Genomic DNA, 13,741 nt, shown 5'->3' on the forward strand with positions numbered 1-13,741 from the left:
AATACACAGTATTGACTCCAAGATGGAAGGTGAGGGGTTAAAAAAAGAAAAAGAAAGAAGGAAATGATGATGGGCAGCTGGGTGGCTCAGTGGCTAGAGAACCAGGCCCAGAGATGGAGGTCCTGGGTTCCAATCTGGCCTCAGACACTTCCCAGCTGGGTGACCCTGGGCCAGTCCCTTAACCCGCATTGCCAGCCCTTACCACTCTTCTGCCTCGGAGCCAATACACAGTATCCATTGTAAGATGAAGGTGATTCTGCTGTGATATTCTAACATGCTACCCACATTTTATTTAATAAACCCTCATATACCATCTTAGAATCAATACTCTGTATTGGTTCTAAGTCAGAAGAGTGGTAAGGGTTGGGCAATGGAGGTTAAGTGACTTGTCCAGGGTCACACGGCTAGGAAGTGTCTGAAGTCAGCTTTTTTTTTTTTTTTTTTTTTTTTTTTAAGAGGAATTGGGAAAGGCTTCTCCAAGGTGAGCTTTTAGCTGAGACTGGGAGGAAGCCGGGGAGCCAGAGGAAATGCCCAAAGTCCAGGGATGAAGCACAGCCAGGAGGCCAGGCTCACTGGACCAGAGTGAGAGTGGGGAGGGGCTTGTAAAGTGTAAGAAGCCTGCAAAGGGGCAGGAGCTGATTCTCCAGGGCTTGAGCACCCAGCTGAGGCTGTTACATTTGATCTGGAGGTGATAGGGAGCCACTGGAGGTTCGTGATCTAATCAGGGGAGTGAGATCATCAGATTTGCATTTTAGGAAGATCTTTTTTTGTTTTTTTTTTTGTTTTTGGCAGCCCAGTGGGGGGGGGGGGCAGGAATGGGAGAGACTTATGGCAGAAGCCCAGCCAGAGGGCTGTGCAGTAGTTCAGAGGGGAAGCGATGAGGGGCGACCTGGGCAGGTGAAATGGACACACCATGGCAACAGTCTGGACATGAGGGATGAGAGGATGAGCCGTTGAGGATGACTCTTCGGTTTCAAGCCTCCACGACTGGGGGGAGGAGAGGTAACTCAGTGGATTGAGAGCCAGACTTAGAGACAGGAGGTTCTGGGTTCCAATCTAGCTTTAGATACTTCCAAGCTAGGTGACCCTGGGCAAGTCACTAGCCTTTATTGCTCTTTTGCCTTATCGATCCTAAGACAGAAGGTAAACATATAAACCTCCACAGCCTCCCCTTACCCCCAAAAAAAGCAGTGCTCGGGAAGCCTGGAAGAGGGTATGGTTTGAGAGGAAAGATAATGAGGCCAGTTTGAACATGTTGATTTAAAAGATGTCTATTGGGGGCAGCTGGGCGGCTCTGCAGCTAGAGAGCCAGGCCTGGAGACGGGAGGTCCTGGGTTTAAATCTGCCCTCAGACACTTCCTCGCTGGGTGACCCTGGGCAAGTCACTTCACCCCAACCACCTGGCTCTTACTGCTCTCTTCTGCCTTAGAGCCAGTACTTAGTATCAGCTCTAAGCTGTACGGTAAAGGGTTAATGCAAAGCTGTCTACAGGACATCCAGTTTGAGGTATCTATCTAATAGGTAGTCGAATAGTTAAGCCTGGAGATCAGCAGAGAGGTTAGGCTTGGACAAGTGTATGAGAATCCTCAGCATGGAGAAGGTCATTAATCGGGGAGCCACTGAGGTCCCAAGTGAAGCCGTAGAGAGGGAAAAGGGAGGAGGGGCCAGGACAGAGTTTTGTGGGACACTCATGCTAGCAAGGGAGACAGAGGACGGGTCAGAGAGGCAGGAGAAGCACCAGGAGCCAGGGCTGAGCCAGGGCCGAGCTGAAAACCGAGAGCACACCAAGGAGGAGAGAGTGATCAATAGGGTCCAAGGCTGCTGAGAGGCCAGTGAGAATGAGGACAGAGGAAAAGAGAGCTTTGGCAATGAAGAGACAGCTGAGGGGGCAGCTGGGTGGCTCAGTGGATGGAAAGCCAGGCCCAGAGATGGGAGGTCCTGGGTTCAAATCTGGCCTCAGACACTTCCCAGCTGTGTGACCCTGGGCAAGTCACTTGACCCCCATTGCCCACCCTGACCACTCTTCCACCTTGGAGCCAATACTCAGTACTGACTCCAAGACTGAAGGTGAGGGTTTAAAAAAAAATAGAGGCAGCTGATACTTTGGAGAGCTTTCAGTCAACCCCAACCCTCCCTCGTGCCCCAAGCTTGGCCCCCTTAGGAAAGTGGCCCCACCACTGCCAGCACAGGCCCAACTTTATCAGGCTCTCCAAAAGGGTCCAGCTCCATCAGCATTCAAAGACCCAGCTCCCAGGTCCCCAAGGGGCTGCAATCTGCAGCAGTGGTGACATCATGGAACTTTAAGACATCCATGAAAGTCTCCTGAGGCATTCGATTGCACATTGCATTGATGCATAAGAGAACTGTATCATCTGCATTATAATGACTAAGAATAAGGAGAATTTCTTAAATGCATAGAGAACTGAATCAAATCCCCTCATTGATGTGGTCAAAGCATATGCAGAGGCAGTTTTCAGAAGAAGAAATCAAAGCTCTCTACAGTCATATGAAAACAGAATCTAAATCACTAATAATTAGAGGATTTAATGCAAATTAGAACAACTCTGAGATACCACCTCACACTTGTCAGATTGATGAACATGCTAGAAGAGGAAAGAGATAAATGAGGGAAGAGATATGGAAAAATAAGGATACTGCTACATTGTTGGTGGAGTTGTGAACTGGCCCAACCATTCTGGAAAGCAATTTGGAACTCTGCCAAAAAAAGCCAGAAAACTGTGCCTGTCCTTGGTTCAGCAATGCCTCTACTTGGTCTGTACTCCTAAGATGTTAAAGAAATAAGGTGCGTAATATAGGCTGTTTGGACAAAAATCTTTATAGAAGCTCTTTTTGTCGCAGCAAAGAATTGGAAACTGAAGGGATGGCCATCAGTTGGGGAATGGCTGAATTATTTATGAAAATTCATGAAAATTATGAATAATTTATAATTATGTGAATATATTAAATTATGAGGGAGATGACAAATACACATGATTATATGAATTTATGAAAATTACAGATAATTTATAATTATATGAATATATTAAATTATGAGGGAGCTAATATAGATTCATATTAATTTATGAAAATTATGAGTAGTGTATAATTGTATGAATATATTAAATTATGAGGGAGATGATACAAATTTCTATAATCATATGAATTTATGAAAATTATGAATAGTGTATAATTGTATGAATATATTAAATTAAGAGGGAGATGATATAAATTTCTATGATCATATGAATTTATGGAAATTATGAATGATTTATAATTATATAAATATATTAAATTATGAGGATGATTTCAGGAAAATGTGGGAAGACTTCTCTGAACTGATGGCAGGCGACATGAGCAGAACCAGGAGAACGTTGTACACAGCAAGGGCAACATTGTAACAGTGAGCAATGGCGAAAGCTACTCTGACCAACAATGGCAATTCCAAAGACTCCATAAAAAACGTTAGCCTCTCCCAGAGAGGGAACTGATGAACTCTGAGTGCTGATGTTTTTCTCTCTTTTTTCCCCCCTTCAAATGTGGAAATACGTTTCGCATGACTTCAGGTGGATAGTGGATATTGTAGCTCTTGCCTTCTCAATGAGGGGGAGAAGGGATGGAGGGAGGGAGAGAATTTGGATCTGAAAATTAAAGTAAAACAAAACAAACGTGAAGAGTGATGAGGCTTCCCAGAAGACGTGTTTGAAGGACAGCAGTGCGAGTGGGCAGATTTTTTCAGTAACTGGAGAGAATAAGAGATTCCAGATGGGGAAACAATAACATGGATGAAAGCTTGATGCAGGATCACGCAGCGATTTTGGATCCCCGAGGAACCCAGGCTGTAGCAGAGTCTGAATGTTGGGAAATAGTGGGAGGGGAAATTTTGTGCAATAGAGACCCACTCCGATTCATTTTCTAGGCTGCAGGGAGCCATTGAAGATTCTTGAGCAGGAGCTATCATGATCATGGGATTGTAGATTTAGAACTAGATAGTCATTGAGTCTAATTCCCTCATTTTGCCAATGAAGGCGCAGTCACAGAGAATGATTTGCCCCAAGTCTTTTTTTTTTTTTTTTTTTAAACTCTCACCTTCTGTCTTGGAATCACTACTGTGTATTGGCTCCAAGGCAGAAGAGTGGTCAGGGTAGGCAATGGGGGTCAAGTGACTTGTCCAGGGTCACACAGCTGGGAAGTGTCTGAGGCTGGATTTGAACCCAGGACCTCCCGTCTCTAGGCCTGGCTCTCCATCCACTGAGCCACCCAGCTGTTCCCCCCCCCCCAAGTCTTGATAAAAGTGGGGCTTAAGGAAGATGGATCGGTGTTTGCGTTGGAAGTGGGGGGTGGGGTGGGGAAAAGGGACAGATTGGAGAAAGAGAAAGACTAGAGCTAGGCTGATCCCTGCCTGGAGCATATCAGCCTGCTGTAGAACTTAGAATCCCTGGAGAAAGAAGGTCCTGAGGCAGGACGGCTCCTCACTAGAACCTTCTCTCCTTTCCCATGAATCCAAGAGCTGAACAGACTCAGAATTAGAGAGTCCCTGAAGTTCCGAGCTGGAAAGGCCCTTTGGGGGTTCCTGAGTCCAGAAGCCCACCTACAACATCCTCCGGAAAGAGCCTCCTCTTGAAGGCCTCAGCCTATTCCTCGTCCCCACAGTTTATTTTTCGCCCTTTTTGTAGCTTCTGCCCCACCATTCCTAGCAGAACAAGACGAAGCCCTCTTTGTCAGGCCAGCCCCAACGATGCTGGGAATCGGCGATCGCATCTTCCCGGCCTTCTCCGGAGTTAAGACTGGCAGAACCTCCAGCAAGTGGCTGGAAGGCACGGCCCGTGTTCTGTTCTACATTCCCCAGAAAGAAACTAGGAAGTAATGCACATCGTTCTGGGGACGCGCCGGAGTAAAGCCGAATTGGTTATTCTGGTGGCTAGGTGGCACCATGTTGGGAAGAGCTGAGTTCAAATTCAGCCCCAGCCATTTGCCAGCTGAGTGATCTTGAGCAAGTCACTTAATCTCTGTCTGCCTCCATTTCTTCATCTGTCAAATGGGAATAAGAAAAAGCTCCCGCCCCCTAGTTGTGAGGATCAAATGAGATAATATTTGTCAAGTGTTTTGCAGACTTAAAGGCACTACATAGGGGGCAGCTGGGTAGCTCAGTGGATGGAGAGCCAGACCTAGAGAAGGGAGGTCCTGGGTTCAAATCCGGCCTCAGACACTTCCAGCTGTGTGACCCTGGGCAAGTCACTTGACTGCCATGGCCCACCCTGACCACTCTTCTGCCTTGGAGCCAATACGCAATATGGACTCCAAGACGGAAGGTGAGGGCTTAAAAATAAAAATAAAAAAAGCACTTCATAAACACTAGCTGAGCTTTTGAAGCCATTTCCAAAATGATTCTGCCATGGAGGCGTTTATCTGCAACCCAATCGTGCAGCCCCGTAAGCACGTGGAAGTAGAACCGCCTCCAGAAAAGGAAGCCCTACTTTAGAATCGCAGCATCTTTGAGTGGGAAGAGCCTCAGCAGCATCTACGGCAATCCGAACCTGAACAAAAGGCAGGGCTGCCCAGCGGAGAGAGCGTCGGACTTGGACGCGGGAAGGCTTGCGCTCCTGTGTGGCCTCAGTTTCTTCATCTGTAAAATGAAAGAGGAAACTCGCTGCTCTCTACGGCCCCTCCTAGACGAGGAAGCATCTAGGCAGCCTTTGCTCCAAGACCTCCCGTGGGATGCCGCTCACCACCTCCTGAGGAAGCCCAGGCCACTGAGGGACTGGCCAAGCAGGGCCGGTTCTTTTTTTAACCCCTCACCTTCCGTCTTGGAGTCAGTACTGTGTATCGGCTCCAAGGCAGAAGAGGGGTCAGGGTGGGCCATGGGGGTCAAATGACTTGCCCAGGGTCACACAGCTGGGAAGTGTCTGAGGTCAAATTTGAACCCAGGACCTCCCGTCTCCAGGCCTGGCTCTCCATCCACTGAGCTGCCCAGCTGCCCCCAAGGGTCATTTCTTCCTGGATGTGACGGTCCGCGCTTGCCCTCAGTCTTCTCTTCTCTAGGCCAAGCAGCCTCAATCGTGTGCCCCGAGCCCTCGTTATCTCCTGTGCCCCCCACTGCCACCCCCTTCTACGTGCCGAGGCCACTCGGAACATTCTCGGAGCTGTGTTCCAAGGCCCCGTTCAGTTATTTTTTCATCTAAACGTCTTCCCGCTCTAAGCTCCCGTCCTGCTTGAGTATTTCGAGTGTGCTTTAAGGCCCCTCCCAGCCCCATGTTCTGCGTTCCCAGGGCCCTCCCGGCTCCTCCGTTCTCTGATCTAAAATCGAAGTCCATTCGGCCTGAGCCCCTGCCTCACGGTGGCCTCGGGTGCGAAGGCATCGAGGGGGCCCCAAGCCCGGGAGGGTGAGGAAGGACCACCCCACTCCCCCGAGGGATCCCGTGTTTGCGAGGGGGCTTCTCTGGGGCCTGGGCTGGCAGCACCTCTCCCAAGGACTCCCGGAGGAGCACCCAGCAGGGATTATGGTTCCTTTTGGTCCCCGAACACGTAAATCAAAGCTTTCCGGGCATCTTCAGGCCAATCAGCAAGTGTAAGCTTTTATTGAGCACCAGTAATGTGTCCAGCACTGTCCTAGGCACGTTGGGAAGCACAGCAGACAGCAGAGGAACCGCCCCTCCCCCTTGTTGAGGAGGAGGCACTCCCAGGCCTGTCCAGAAGCTGCTGTGGTCAAGGTTGGCTCGCTCACCGCTTGGGGGTCTGGGTTCCGGACCTTTGGATACAAAATTGCCCTTTCCAGGCTTATCTGGGCCAGCTCGGGCTAGCGTCCGGGCAAGGCGAGCCAGCTCGGTGGCCTTGGGCACAGAGACTCTCGTCATAGTAACGTTCCAAGGCTGCCACTGTTAATAAGGAGGCCCAACAAAATGATGACGGGCCGAGGATGCGAGCATTGGCTCGGGGGAGGAAGACAAGGAGAGCCAGGCCCGGCGAAGGCCCGGCGAAGGCCCGACGTGGCTGTGGGAGGACTTGGAGCGCCGAACCGAAGACCTGGAACCTTGTTCTAGCCGGCTCCCCTGGGCCTCGGAGTGGGGGAAAGGGAGGCCCCCACGGAAGCGTTCCAGTTCTTTCCAAGGGCCTGGAATTCTGCCATCCAACAGGCATTCCTTACTGCCTCCGGGGACATCTGCCTTTACTTGTATTTTTATTTTTTGTGCCTCAGCCTCCATACTGTGTGTCGGGAGAAGAGTGGCAAGGGCTGGGCCACGGGGTTAAGGGACCTGTCCAGGGTCACCGAGCTAGCAAAGGTCGGAGGCCAGCAATCCAGCCTGTGAACACACACATCCACACCAATAAGCATATCCAGTCTGTGTCCGAGCCCGGATTCCGCGTGGCTCCCGGAGGGTGCGGGCCGTGCGGTTTATGCTGAGGTAGACTCGGGGAGGCGGGACATTTGAGCAATCCACCATTCGGAGGCGAGAAGGACATTTCCAATGAGGGAACCCCGGACCCCCGGCCTAGAGCAGACTTCCTGCCCCCACGGCCTCAGTGGTTCTAGGTGCTTTCTTCTCCTCGTGCCCCTTCCTCCTGGTAGGGGAAGGAGTCTCTCTGAAGACCTCTGGTCCCCTAGAACTCCTCCCCTCCCCGTGAAGCAGATTGTTAGGCCACTGGAGAGCAGCCGAGAAAATGCAGAGATGAACCATCTAGGTAGGCTGGTGGGTGGGGCTCAGGAGGAGAAGCAATGGGACCTAAGGCTGGGAGGCCTTGAATGCCAACCCAAGAGATCTGACTTTATCTGAGAATCACCAGAGAGCTTTGAGTTGGGGGGGAGGGGGCGGGTCACATGGTCAGAGATGTACATTGGGAAAGGACTTGAGGCAGCCTATATAGGAGGGAAAGATGGGGGTTAGACAACAGTCCGTTCTGTGGTCTTGGAATAGTCATTGCTGGCTCCTGGCTAGCCTGAAAGACCTCCGAAGGAGCCGGGCCTGCCCCTGGCCCATTCGCGCCTTCATTAATTACTTGGTTGAAGGAGTACGGCGAGAGCCTTCTCCTTTTGATCCCGACTCACGGATGTCGGGGTCTCCTGGTGAGGAAGCTCCCTCTGCCCGTGCCCGAAGCAGATTGGCAATAGCCTGGCAACTTAGAAGAGCGCTCGAGAGTCCCCGAGCCCATTTAGGAGCTGGGCGAGAGCGTGGAGAGGTGAGGAGAGATGCCCGGCGGCACAGCCAGTCTGAATCGGAGGCCGGCCTCCCGCTGGCCAGGCCCCTTCTGACTCGGAAGCCACTGTTCTACCGCCTCCGCCAGGCTGCCTGTCAGAGATGGCGCTCTGCTCCCATCTGCAAAGGGCACCCAGCTAGGACGGAGGCCGAAAGGGCCCAACCAGGAATCCAGAAGATGTCAACCTGTTAGGAGGGTTGGCCGACTCGGATAAGAGACGTCAGGTCTTACGCTTGGGTTCCGGATTGGGTTCTTCTTCACCAGAACAGGACGGGCCAAGTGTGTTTCGAGAGCATTTGAGCTTTTTTTTTTTTTTTTTTTTTTTTTTAACCCTTAACTTCTGTGTATTGGCTCCAAGGCAGAAGAGTGGTAAGTAAGGGTGGGCCATGGGGGTCAAGTGACTTGCCCAGGGTCACCCAGCTGGGAAGTGTCTGAGGTCGGATTTGAACCCAGGACCTCCCGTCTCTAGGCCTGGCTCTCAAACCACTGAGCTCCCCAGCTGCCCCAGCATTTGAGCTCCTAAGAGCAGGCACTTCCCTGTTTGTCCAGGGTCCTTACAAGGCTTGCTGGGTAACCGTGGGGCCAGTGGGCAGCGGGCTCACCATCTGGGAGTATCCGGCGGAGGGGCTGTCATAGGACAAACGGCGAGATTTCTTCTGGTTGCCGAGGCCCAAGAGAGCAGGACTCAGAGCAGTGAGTGGGCAGAAGATGGAAGAGAAGAAGAGAGGATCGACTCGAGTGAAAAAGAAAATCTAGCCAAGAGAGTGGGCTGAGCCGTCTCAGCAGGTGGGAGCTGCCACTCCTCGGAGGTCCCTCGGGCTTCTGTTTAAGACTCGGTGGTCCAAGATGGTCTCCGAAGACGGGTCCTTCCGACACTGAGATTCTGGAATCCAAAGCAGAAAGACTAGAGGTGAAGGGAGCGCTCAGGCAGCCCAGCAGAGACTCGCGCCCCAGGGCCCCTGGCACCCAAAGGGTGCTCTGCCCAACGGGAGGCTTCCTGGGAAGTTGGGCGTGAATTAGGGCCTGGTGAAGCAAACCTCACTTTCCCAGCGTGGAGGCTTTGGTGAAAGGGAGAGGAGCCCTCGGGAGAACCCCCAGGGAAGGGGAGGCCCCCCACCACCGTCTTGCTCTATCTTAGTGCTGCCACCCACAAGCGACCACAGGCTGGGCTTCTCCCTTCCTTCGGAGGGGGGTCCTGAACGTCTCCCGGTGGGGGCCGCTTTCGGAGGATCGGGGGCTCTCCACAACTGCGGGTTTCCACACTCTGCTTGGCAATTTGAGGTCCGAGGAAGCTCCTGCTTTCCTGGTGGGGCCAGAGTGGGCCGGGAGCACCGGAGCTGGAGTGCCAGCCTAGGGCCCTGCTCCGAGGCTCTTGGGGTTGGAGAGAGCTGGCAGCGCCCGCTTTGTAGCTGCCTCTGAGTCCTCAGGGGTGCCGGCGGAAAGCTAGTGGGTGGCTCGGTGGAGGGAGGGAGGAGGAGCCGGTTTCATCGCTGAGCCTTGTGGCCCTCATGCCATCTGGCCCCCGAGGGATCCGCGTCTCCGGCCGAGATGAGCAAGAGGGATTTTCCCTTGGTTCCTTTCTCTGCTCTGGCTCTCAGCGCGTTGGTGAGGAGCGGGTGGTCTCTGGGCTCCCGGTGAGGGGCGCCCTCTTTGGCCTCCCTCACCCCAGCCCGTGTTCCTCCTCTCAAGAGGGGCCAGGGGTGGGGGGTGTCTCTGGAGGGGCATCCCCTGAGCTGTCCCCCTCAGCAGCAGGGGCTATGGCCGGCCCCTCTTGGGGAACTGCTGCGGGTTGCTCTGCGGGCAGGCTAGACGCGGGTCCTTCGCAGGGGGCAGAGGTCGAGGGAGGAGGCAGTTCCGAGGGCTGAGCCGTTGGGTTGACCTGAGGTGGATCCGTCAGCTTTGGCTGGGGCTGGCCGGTGGGATTCACCTGCGCCTGAGCCGTGGGGTTGGCCTGGGGCTGGGCCTGGGTGGCGGGGCCGGGCTGGAGCTGGACGGCGGCAGGCTCCGGCTGAGCTGGCAGCGAGGCTACGGGCACGGCGCCCCTGAACTGCTCTTCGGCCAGGGCGGCCGCAAAGGAGGAGAGCATGGAGTGAAGGAGCGAGCGCATGTTGGTGCTGGCCAGGAGGCAGAGGAAGGGGCTCAGGCAGCTGTCGAGGACCATCAGGTAGTCCGAGTAGACCAGCACCTCCCACAAGAAGTAGCCGGGATAGAAGTCCCACAGGTAAGCCAGGTAGAGCAGCTGGGCCAGCTGGTAGGGCAGGCGGAGGACCACGTAGGCCGACAGGATGGTGGAGGCCACTCGGGAGAAGCCTGGCTGGGGGGGCCCGGCTCTGCCCTCCGGAGGGGGCTGCCGGCGGCGGAGGCGGCACGCCTGGATTTGGGTCAGCACGTGAGTCAGCAGGAGGAGGAGGAAGGGCAGCAGCCCCCCCAAGACCTCCAGCACCCGCAGGGGCACCTCCTCGGTGTCCCAGAAGTCCAGGCAGATGACGAGGTCGTACCACCAAACGTTGGCCTCGGGGAAGATGAGCCAGGGCACGCTAAACAGGGTGGCCAGCACCCAGGCCCCCGAACAGAGCCAGAGGGGCAGGCGGGAAGGCCGGCGACAGGGGTACCACCGGGGAAACAGGGCCATCAGGCTGCGGTCAAGGCTGAGGGCGGCCAGCAGGAAGAGGCCCGAGGAGTAGGAGACGCCCCACAGGAAGTAGTAGAAGCGGCAGGCCGCCGTTCCAAGGGGCCAGTGACCGTGCAGTCGAATCTCCATGATCTGGAAGGTGGTGGCCACCAGGAATAGGAAGTCTGAGATGGCCAGGCTGAGCAGGAAGAGGGCCAGACGCTTGCCTGCCCTGTGCCGGGCCTGGCAGCCCGCAAGCCACGCCATGAGGCCATTGGCCGGCAGCCCCGTCAGCAGCAGGGTGACCAGGAAGGCCGTGTCCCAGCCCCCTTGGGGGTAGTAGTCGTCATCCAAGTCAGATCTTGGCCTCCAAGGGGGAGCCAGCCTGGCACTGCCAGCTTCCATCGCTGAGGGGGCCAGGCTAATGGGCCTACAGGGCAGAAAGAGAAGAGAGAAGGGAGAACCGGGGGCTTCAGATGGGGCAGGACGGCGCGGGAGGGCCACGGCACAACCTCTCAGGACGAGCGTCGGGCAGGGAGGACCTCGGGGCCAATGCCCAATTGCCGGTGGCCCGGGGGAGGACCCCAGTCCCAGCGTGGGATCAGGCAGCGAGTGGTCGGAGCCCCTGGGAATACTGCCCAGGGTTTTCCAGATACCTGACCCAGATGTCCCTGGTTAGGGTGTTTGATTCTCCTGTCCTAGGAAGACCTCACCTCGTCTGGCTTCTGGATCCTGCCCAGCCTTTGGAGGGGCCACGGCACGTGGAGAAAAGAGTGCTGAGCTTGGACCCTGGAGACCTGGGTTCAAATCCTAGTTCTGTCATTTCGTGTCTGTATAACCTTGGGCAAGGGCCAGCTAGGCGGCCTCGTGGATAGAGGGCTAGTCCTGTAATCAGGAAGACCTGAGTTCAAATCTGACCTCAGACACATACTAGCTGTGCGACCCTGGGCAAGTCACTTAACCCCGTTTGCCTCAGTTCCTTCATCTGTAACCTGAGCCGAGAAGGAAACGGCCAACCTCTCCAGTGTCTCTGCCAAGAAAACCCCAACAGGGTCACCAAGAGTCAGAAACGGCTGAATTGACTCAGCCGTATCCGTTTCCCCAAGTATAAAACGAGGATGATGGTCCTTAGGCTACGGGGCCTCCCTGACCCCCTCTGCTGCCCTCGAGGTTGCATATATACATTTACACACTGTTTCCCAGGAAGAACGAAACTCTCCGAAGGCAGAAGTTGGATTTTTGTTTTTGTACCTCTGGGACCCGGCAGAGGGCTTGGGTTACAGTGGGGTCTCCTAAAGGGACATTGGGACCTGCGGAAAGACGTAGCATTAGAGTATAAATTAGCAGACTGAGGCCCATCGGGAGGGAGGTAAAGACACTTGCCCAGAGTGATCCAGCTAGGAAGTATCTGGGGTAAGATTTGAACTCCGGTCTTTGTGACTAGGCACAGGCCTATGGAGTAGATTACTGGAGTTTCCTCCTAGCTCCCTCAGAGGCTCTGCTTCAGTTGAGGAGGAGACTGGGTGGAGCTAGGGAGGTTGTCAATACTTGCCCAGCTTATAGTGCCAGGAGAAGGAAGCAGGAAGATAGCCTTGACCAGGAGCTCAGGACAAAGAAAGGTGACTGGTAGAAAGGACGGCCGCTTCTAAAAGGCCAACCTCCCTCTCCCTCTGTCCCTCCCTCCCTCCTTCTTCTTTCCTCCTTCCCTCCTTCCTTCCTTCCTTCCTTCCTTCCTTCCTTCCTTCCTTCCTTCCTTCCTTCCTTCCATCCTACCTTCCCTCCCTTCCCCCTGAGAGAGAGAATTTGATTTTATGAGTCAAAAATATCCTTATAGGACCACAGCTTGACAATTAATGGTTCAGAATGTCACGTCATAATTACTGGTGGCTTCAGTATGCAAGACCATTCCAGTTAAAATACTGTTGTTTTAACAAGAACTCTTAGCTTGCTCCCTTCTTCTTGCCACTCTCACCCCTTCTAATAAAATGCCATTTATAAATTCTTAATTGAAATCAGTTTAATTTTTATTATGTGCCCAGCACAAAGGCTTTTTTTAAACAAGGAAAAAAATCACAATCATTTATGTTTTGCCTCCAAGTATTCCACATACAATGTCTTGAAGAGAAGAAAAAAAAAACTTTACCAAACCAAAGGTTGCTATTTTTGACACANTTTCCTTCCTTTCTTTCCTCCCTCCTTCCTTCCCATCAGTTTACCCCTCCTATAAAATGGGCTATAGGCCCTCTAGAGACCTTTCTAGACACTAAGGATTCTTCCATACTCGATGATTCTCTTTCCCAGGAGTCCCTCCTCTAGGAGTTCCCAGATTGGTCCTTCTGAGGAAAAATGGGTTTCCTCCATGCCCAGGAGGCCCCGTGGTGAATAGCTTGCCAGACCGCAGTAGCAGGGGCTGAGGCTTTGCTCCTGACTCGGCCGTGAGGCTTAGGGCAGATCCTCCCCTCTCTGGACCTGTTTCCTCTGTAAAATGAGAGCTGATGCCCTCTAAGATCCTTTGTTTCTGCCTCCAGCCTTCTAGGGACCTCTGCACCCCTGGGTGGTGCCTGGGGGGTCGGCTCCTATGGGTGGGGACACTCCCCTGTGGGGTCTCTATGCTAAAGAGCTGGGGGGGCTGTCCTTCCCCCCACCCTAGACCCCCTCCCCTAGGAGGTTCCTCCCCAAACCTCCTGGGCAGGGCTCCCCTCCTCTCCCTCGGGTGCCTGAGGGCCAGGAAGAGGCCGTGGCCGGGGGCTCATGGGGGTAGACAGGCTTACCAGCACGTGAGGGGCAGCCACCGGGGCAGGGACGAGGATGGGGCAGATTGCAGCTCACACACAACAGTCTGACTTCTCTACGTCTACTCCCAGTTCCCCTTGCCAGGCATCGAGGCAGGCCCAAGGGGTGTGACGGCCCGTCTGCCAGTCTGTCTGTGTGGGCTTGGGC

General features: G+C 54.0%; 1 protein-coding gene across 1 annotated transcript; it reads right to left on the reverse strand.

Moving 5' to 3' along the window:
* Positions 1-9,874: 9,874 nt before the first annotated feature.
* GPR152 (G protein-coupled receptor 152) lies at positions 9,875-11,206 on the reverse strand. Its single transcript, XM_044682050.1, has one exon. The coding sequence runs from the start codon at positions 11,204-11,206 to the stop codon at positions 9,875-9,877; it is 1,332 nt and encodes a 443-aa protein (XP_044537985.1).
* Between the last annotated feature and the right edge of the window lie 2,535 nt (positions 11,207-13,741).

Source organism: Gracilinanus agilis, chromosome 6, assembly GCF_016433145.1.
Source record: "Gracilinanus agilis isolate LMUSP501 chromosome 6, AgileGrace, whole genome shotgun sequence".
Taxonomy (NCBI): Eukaryota; Metazoa; Chordata; class Mammalia; order Didelphimorphia; family Didelphidae; genus Gracilinanus; species Gracilinanus agilis.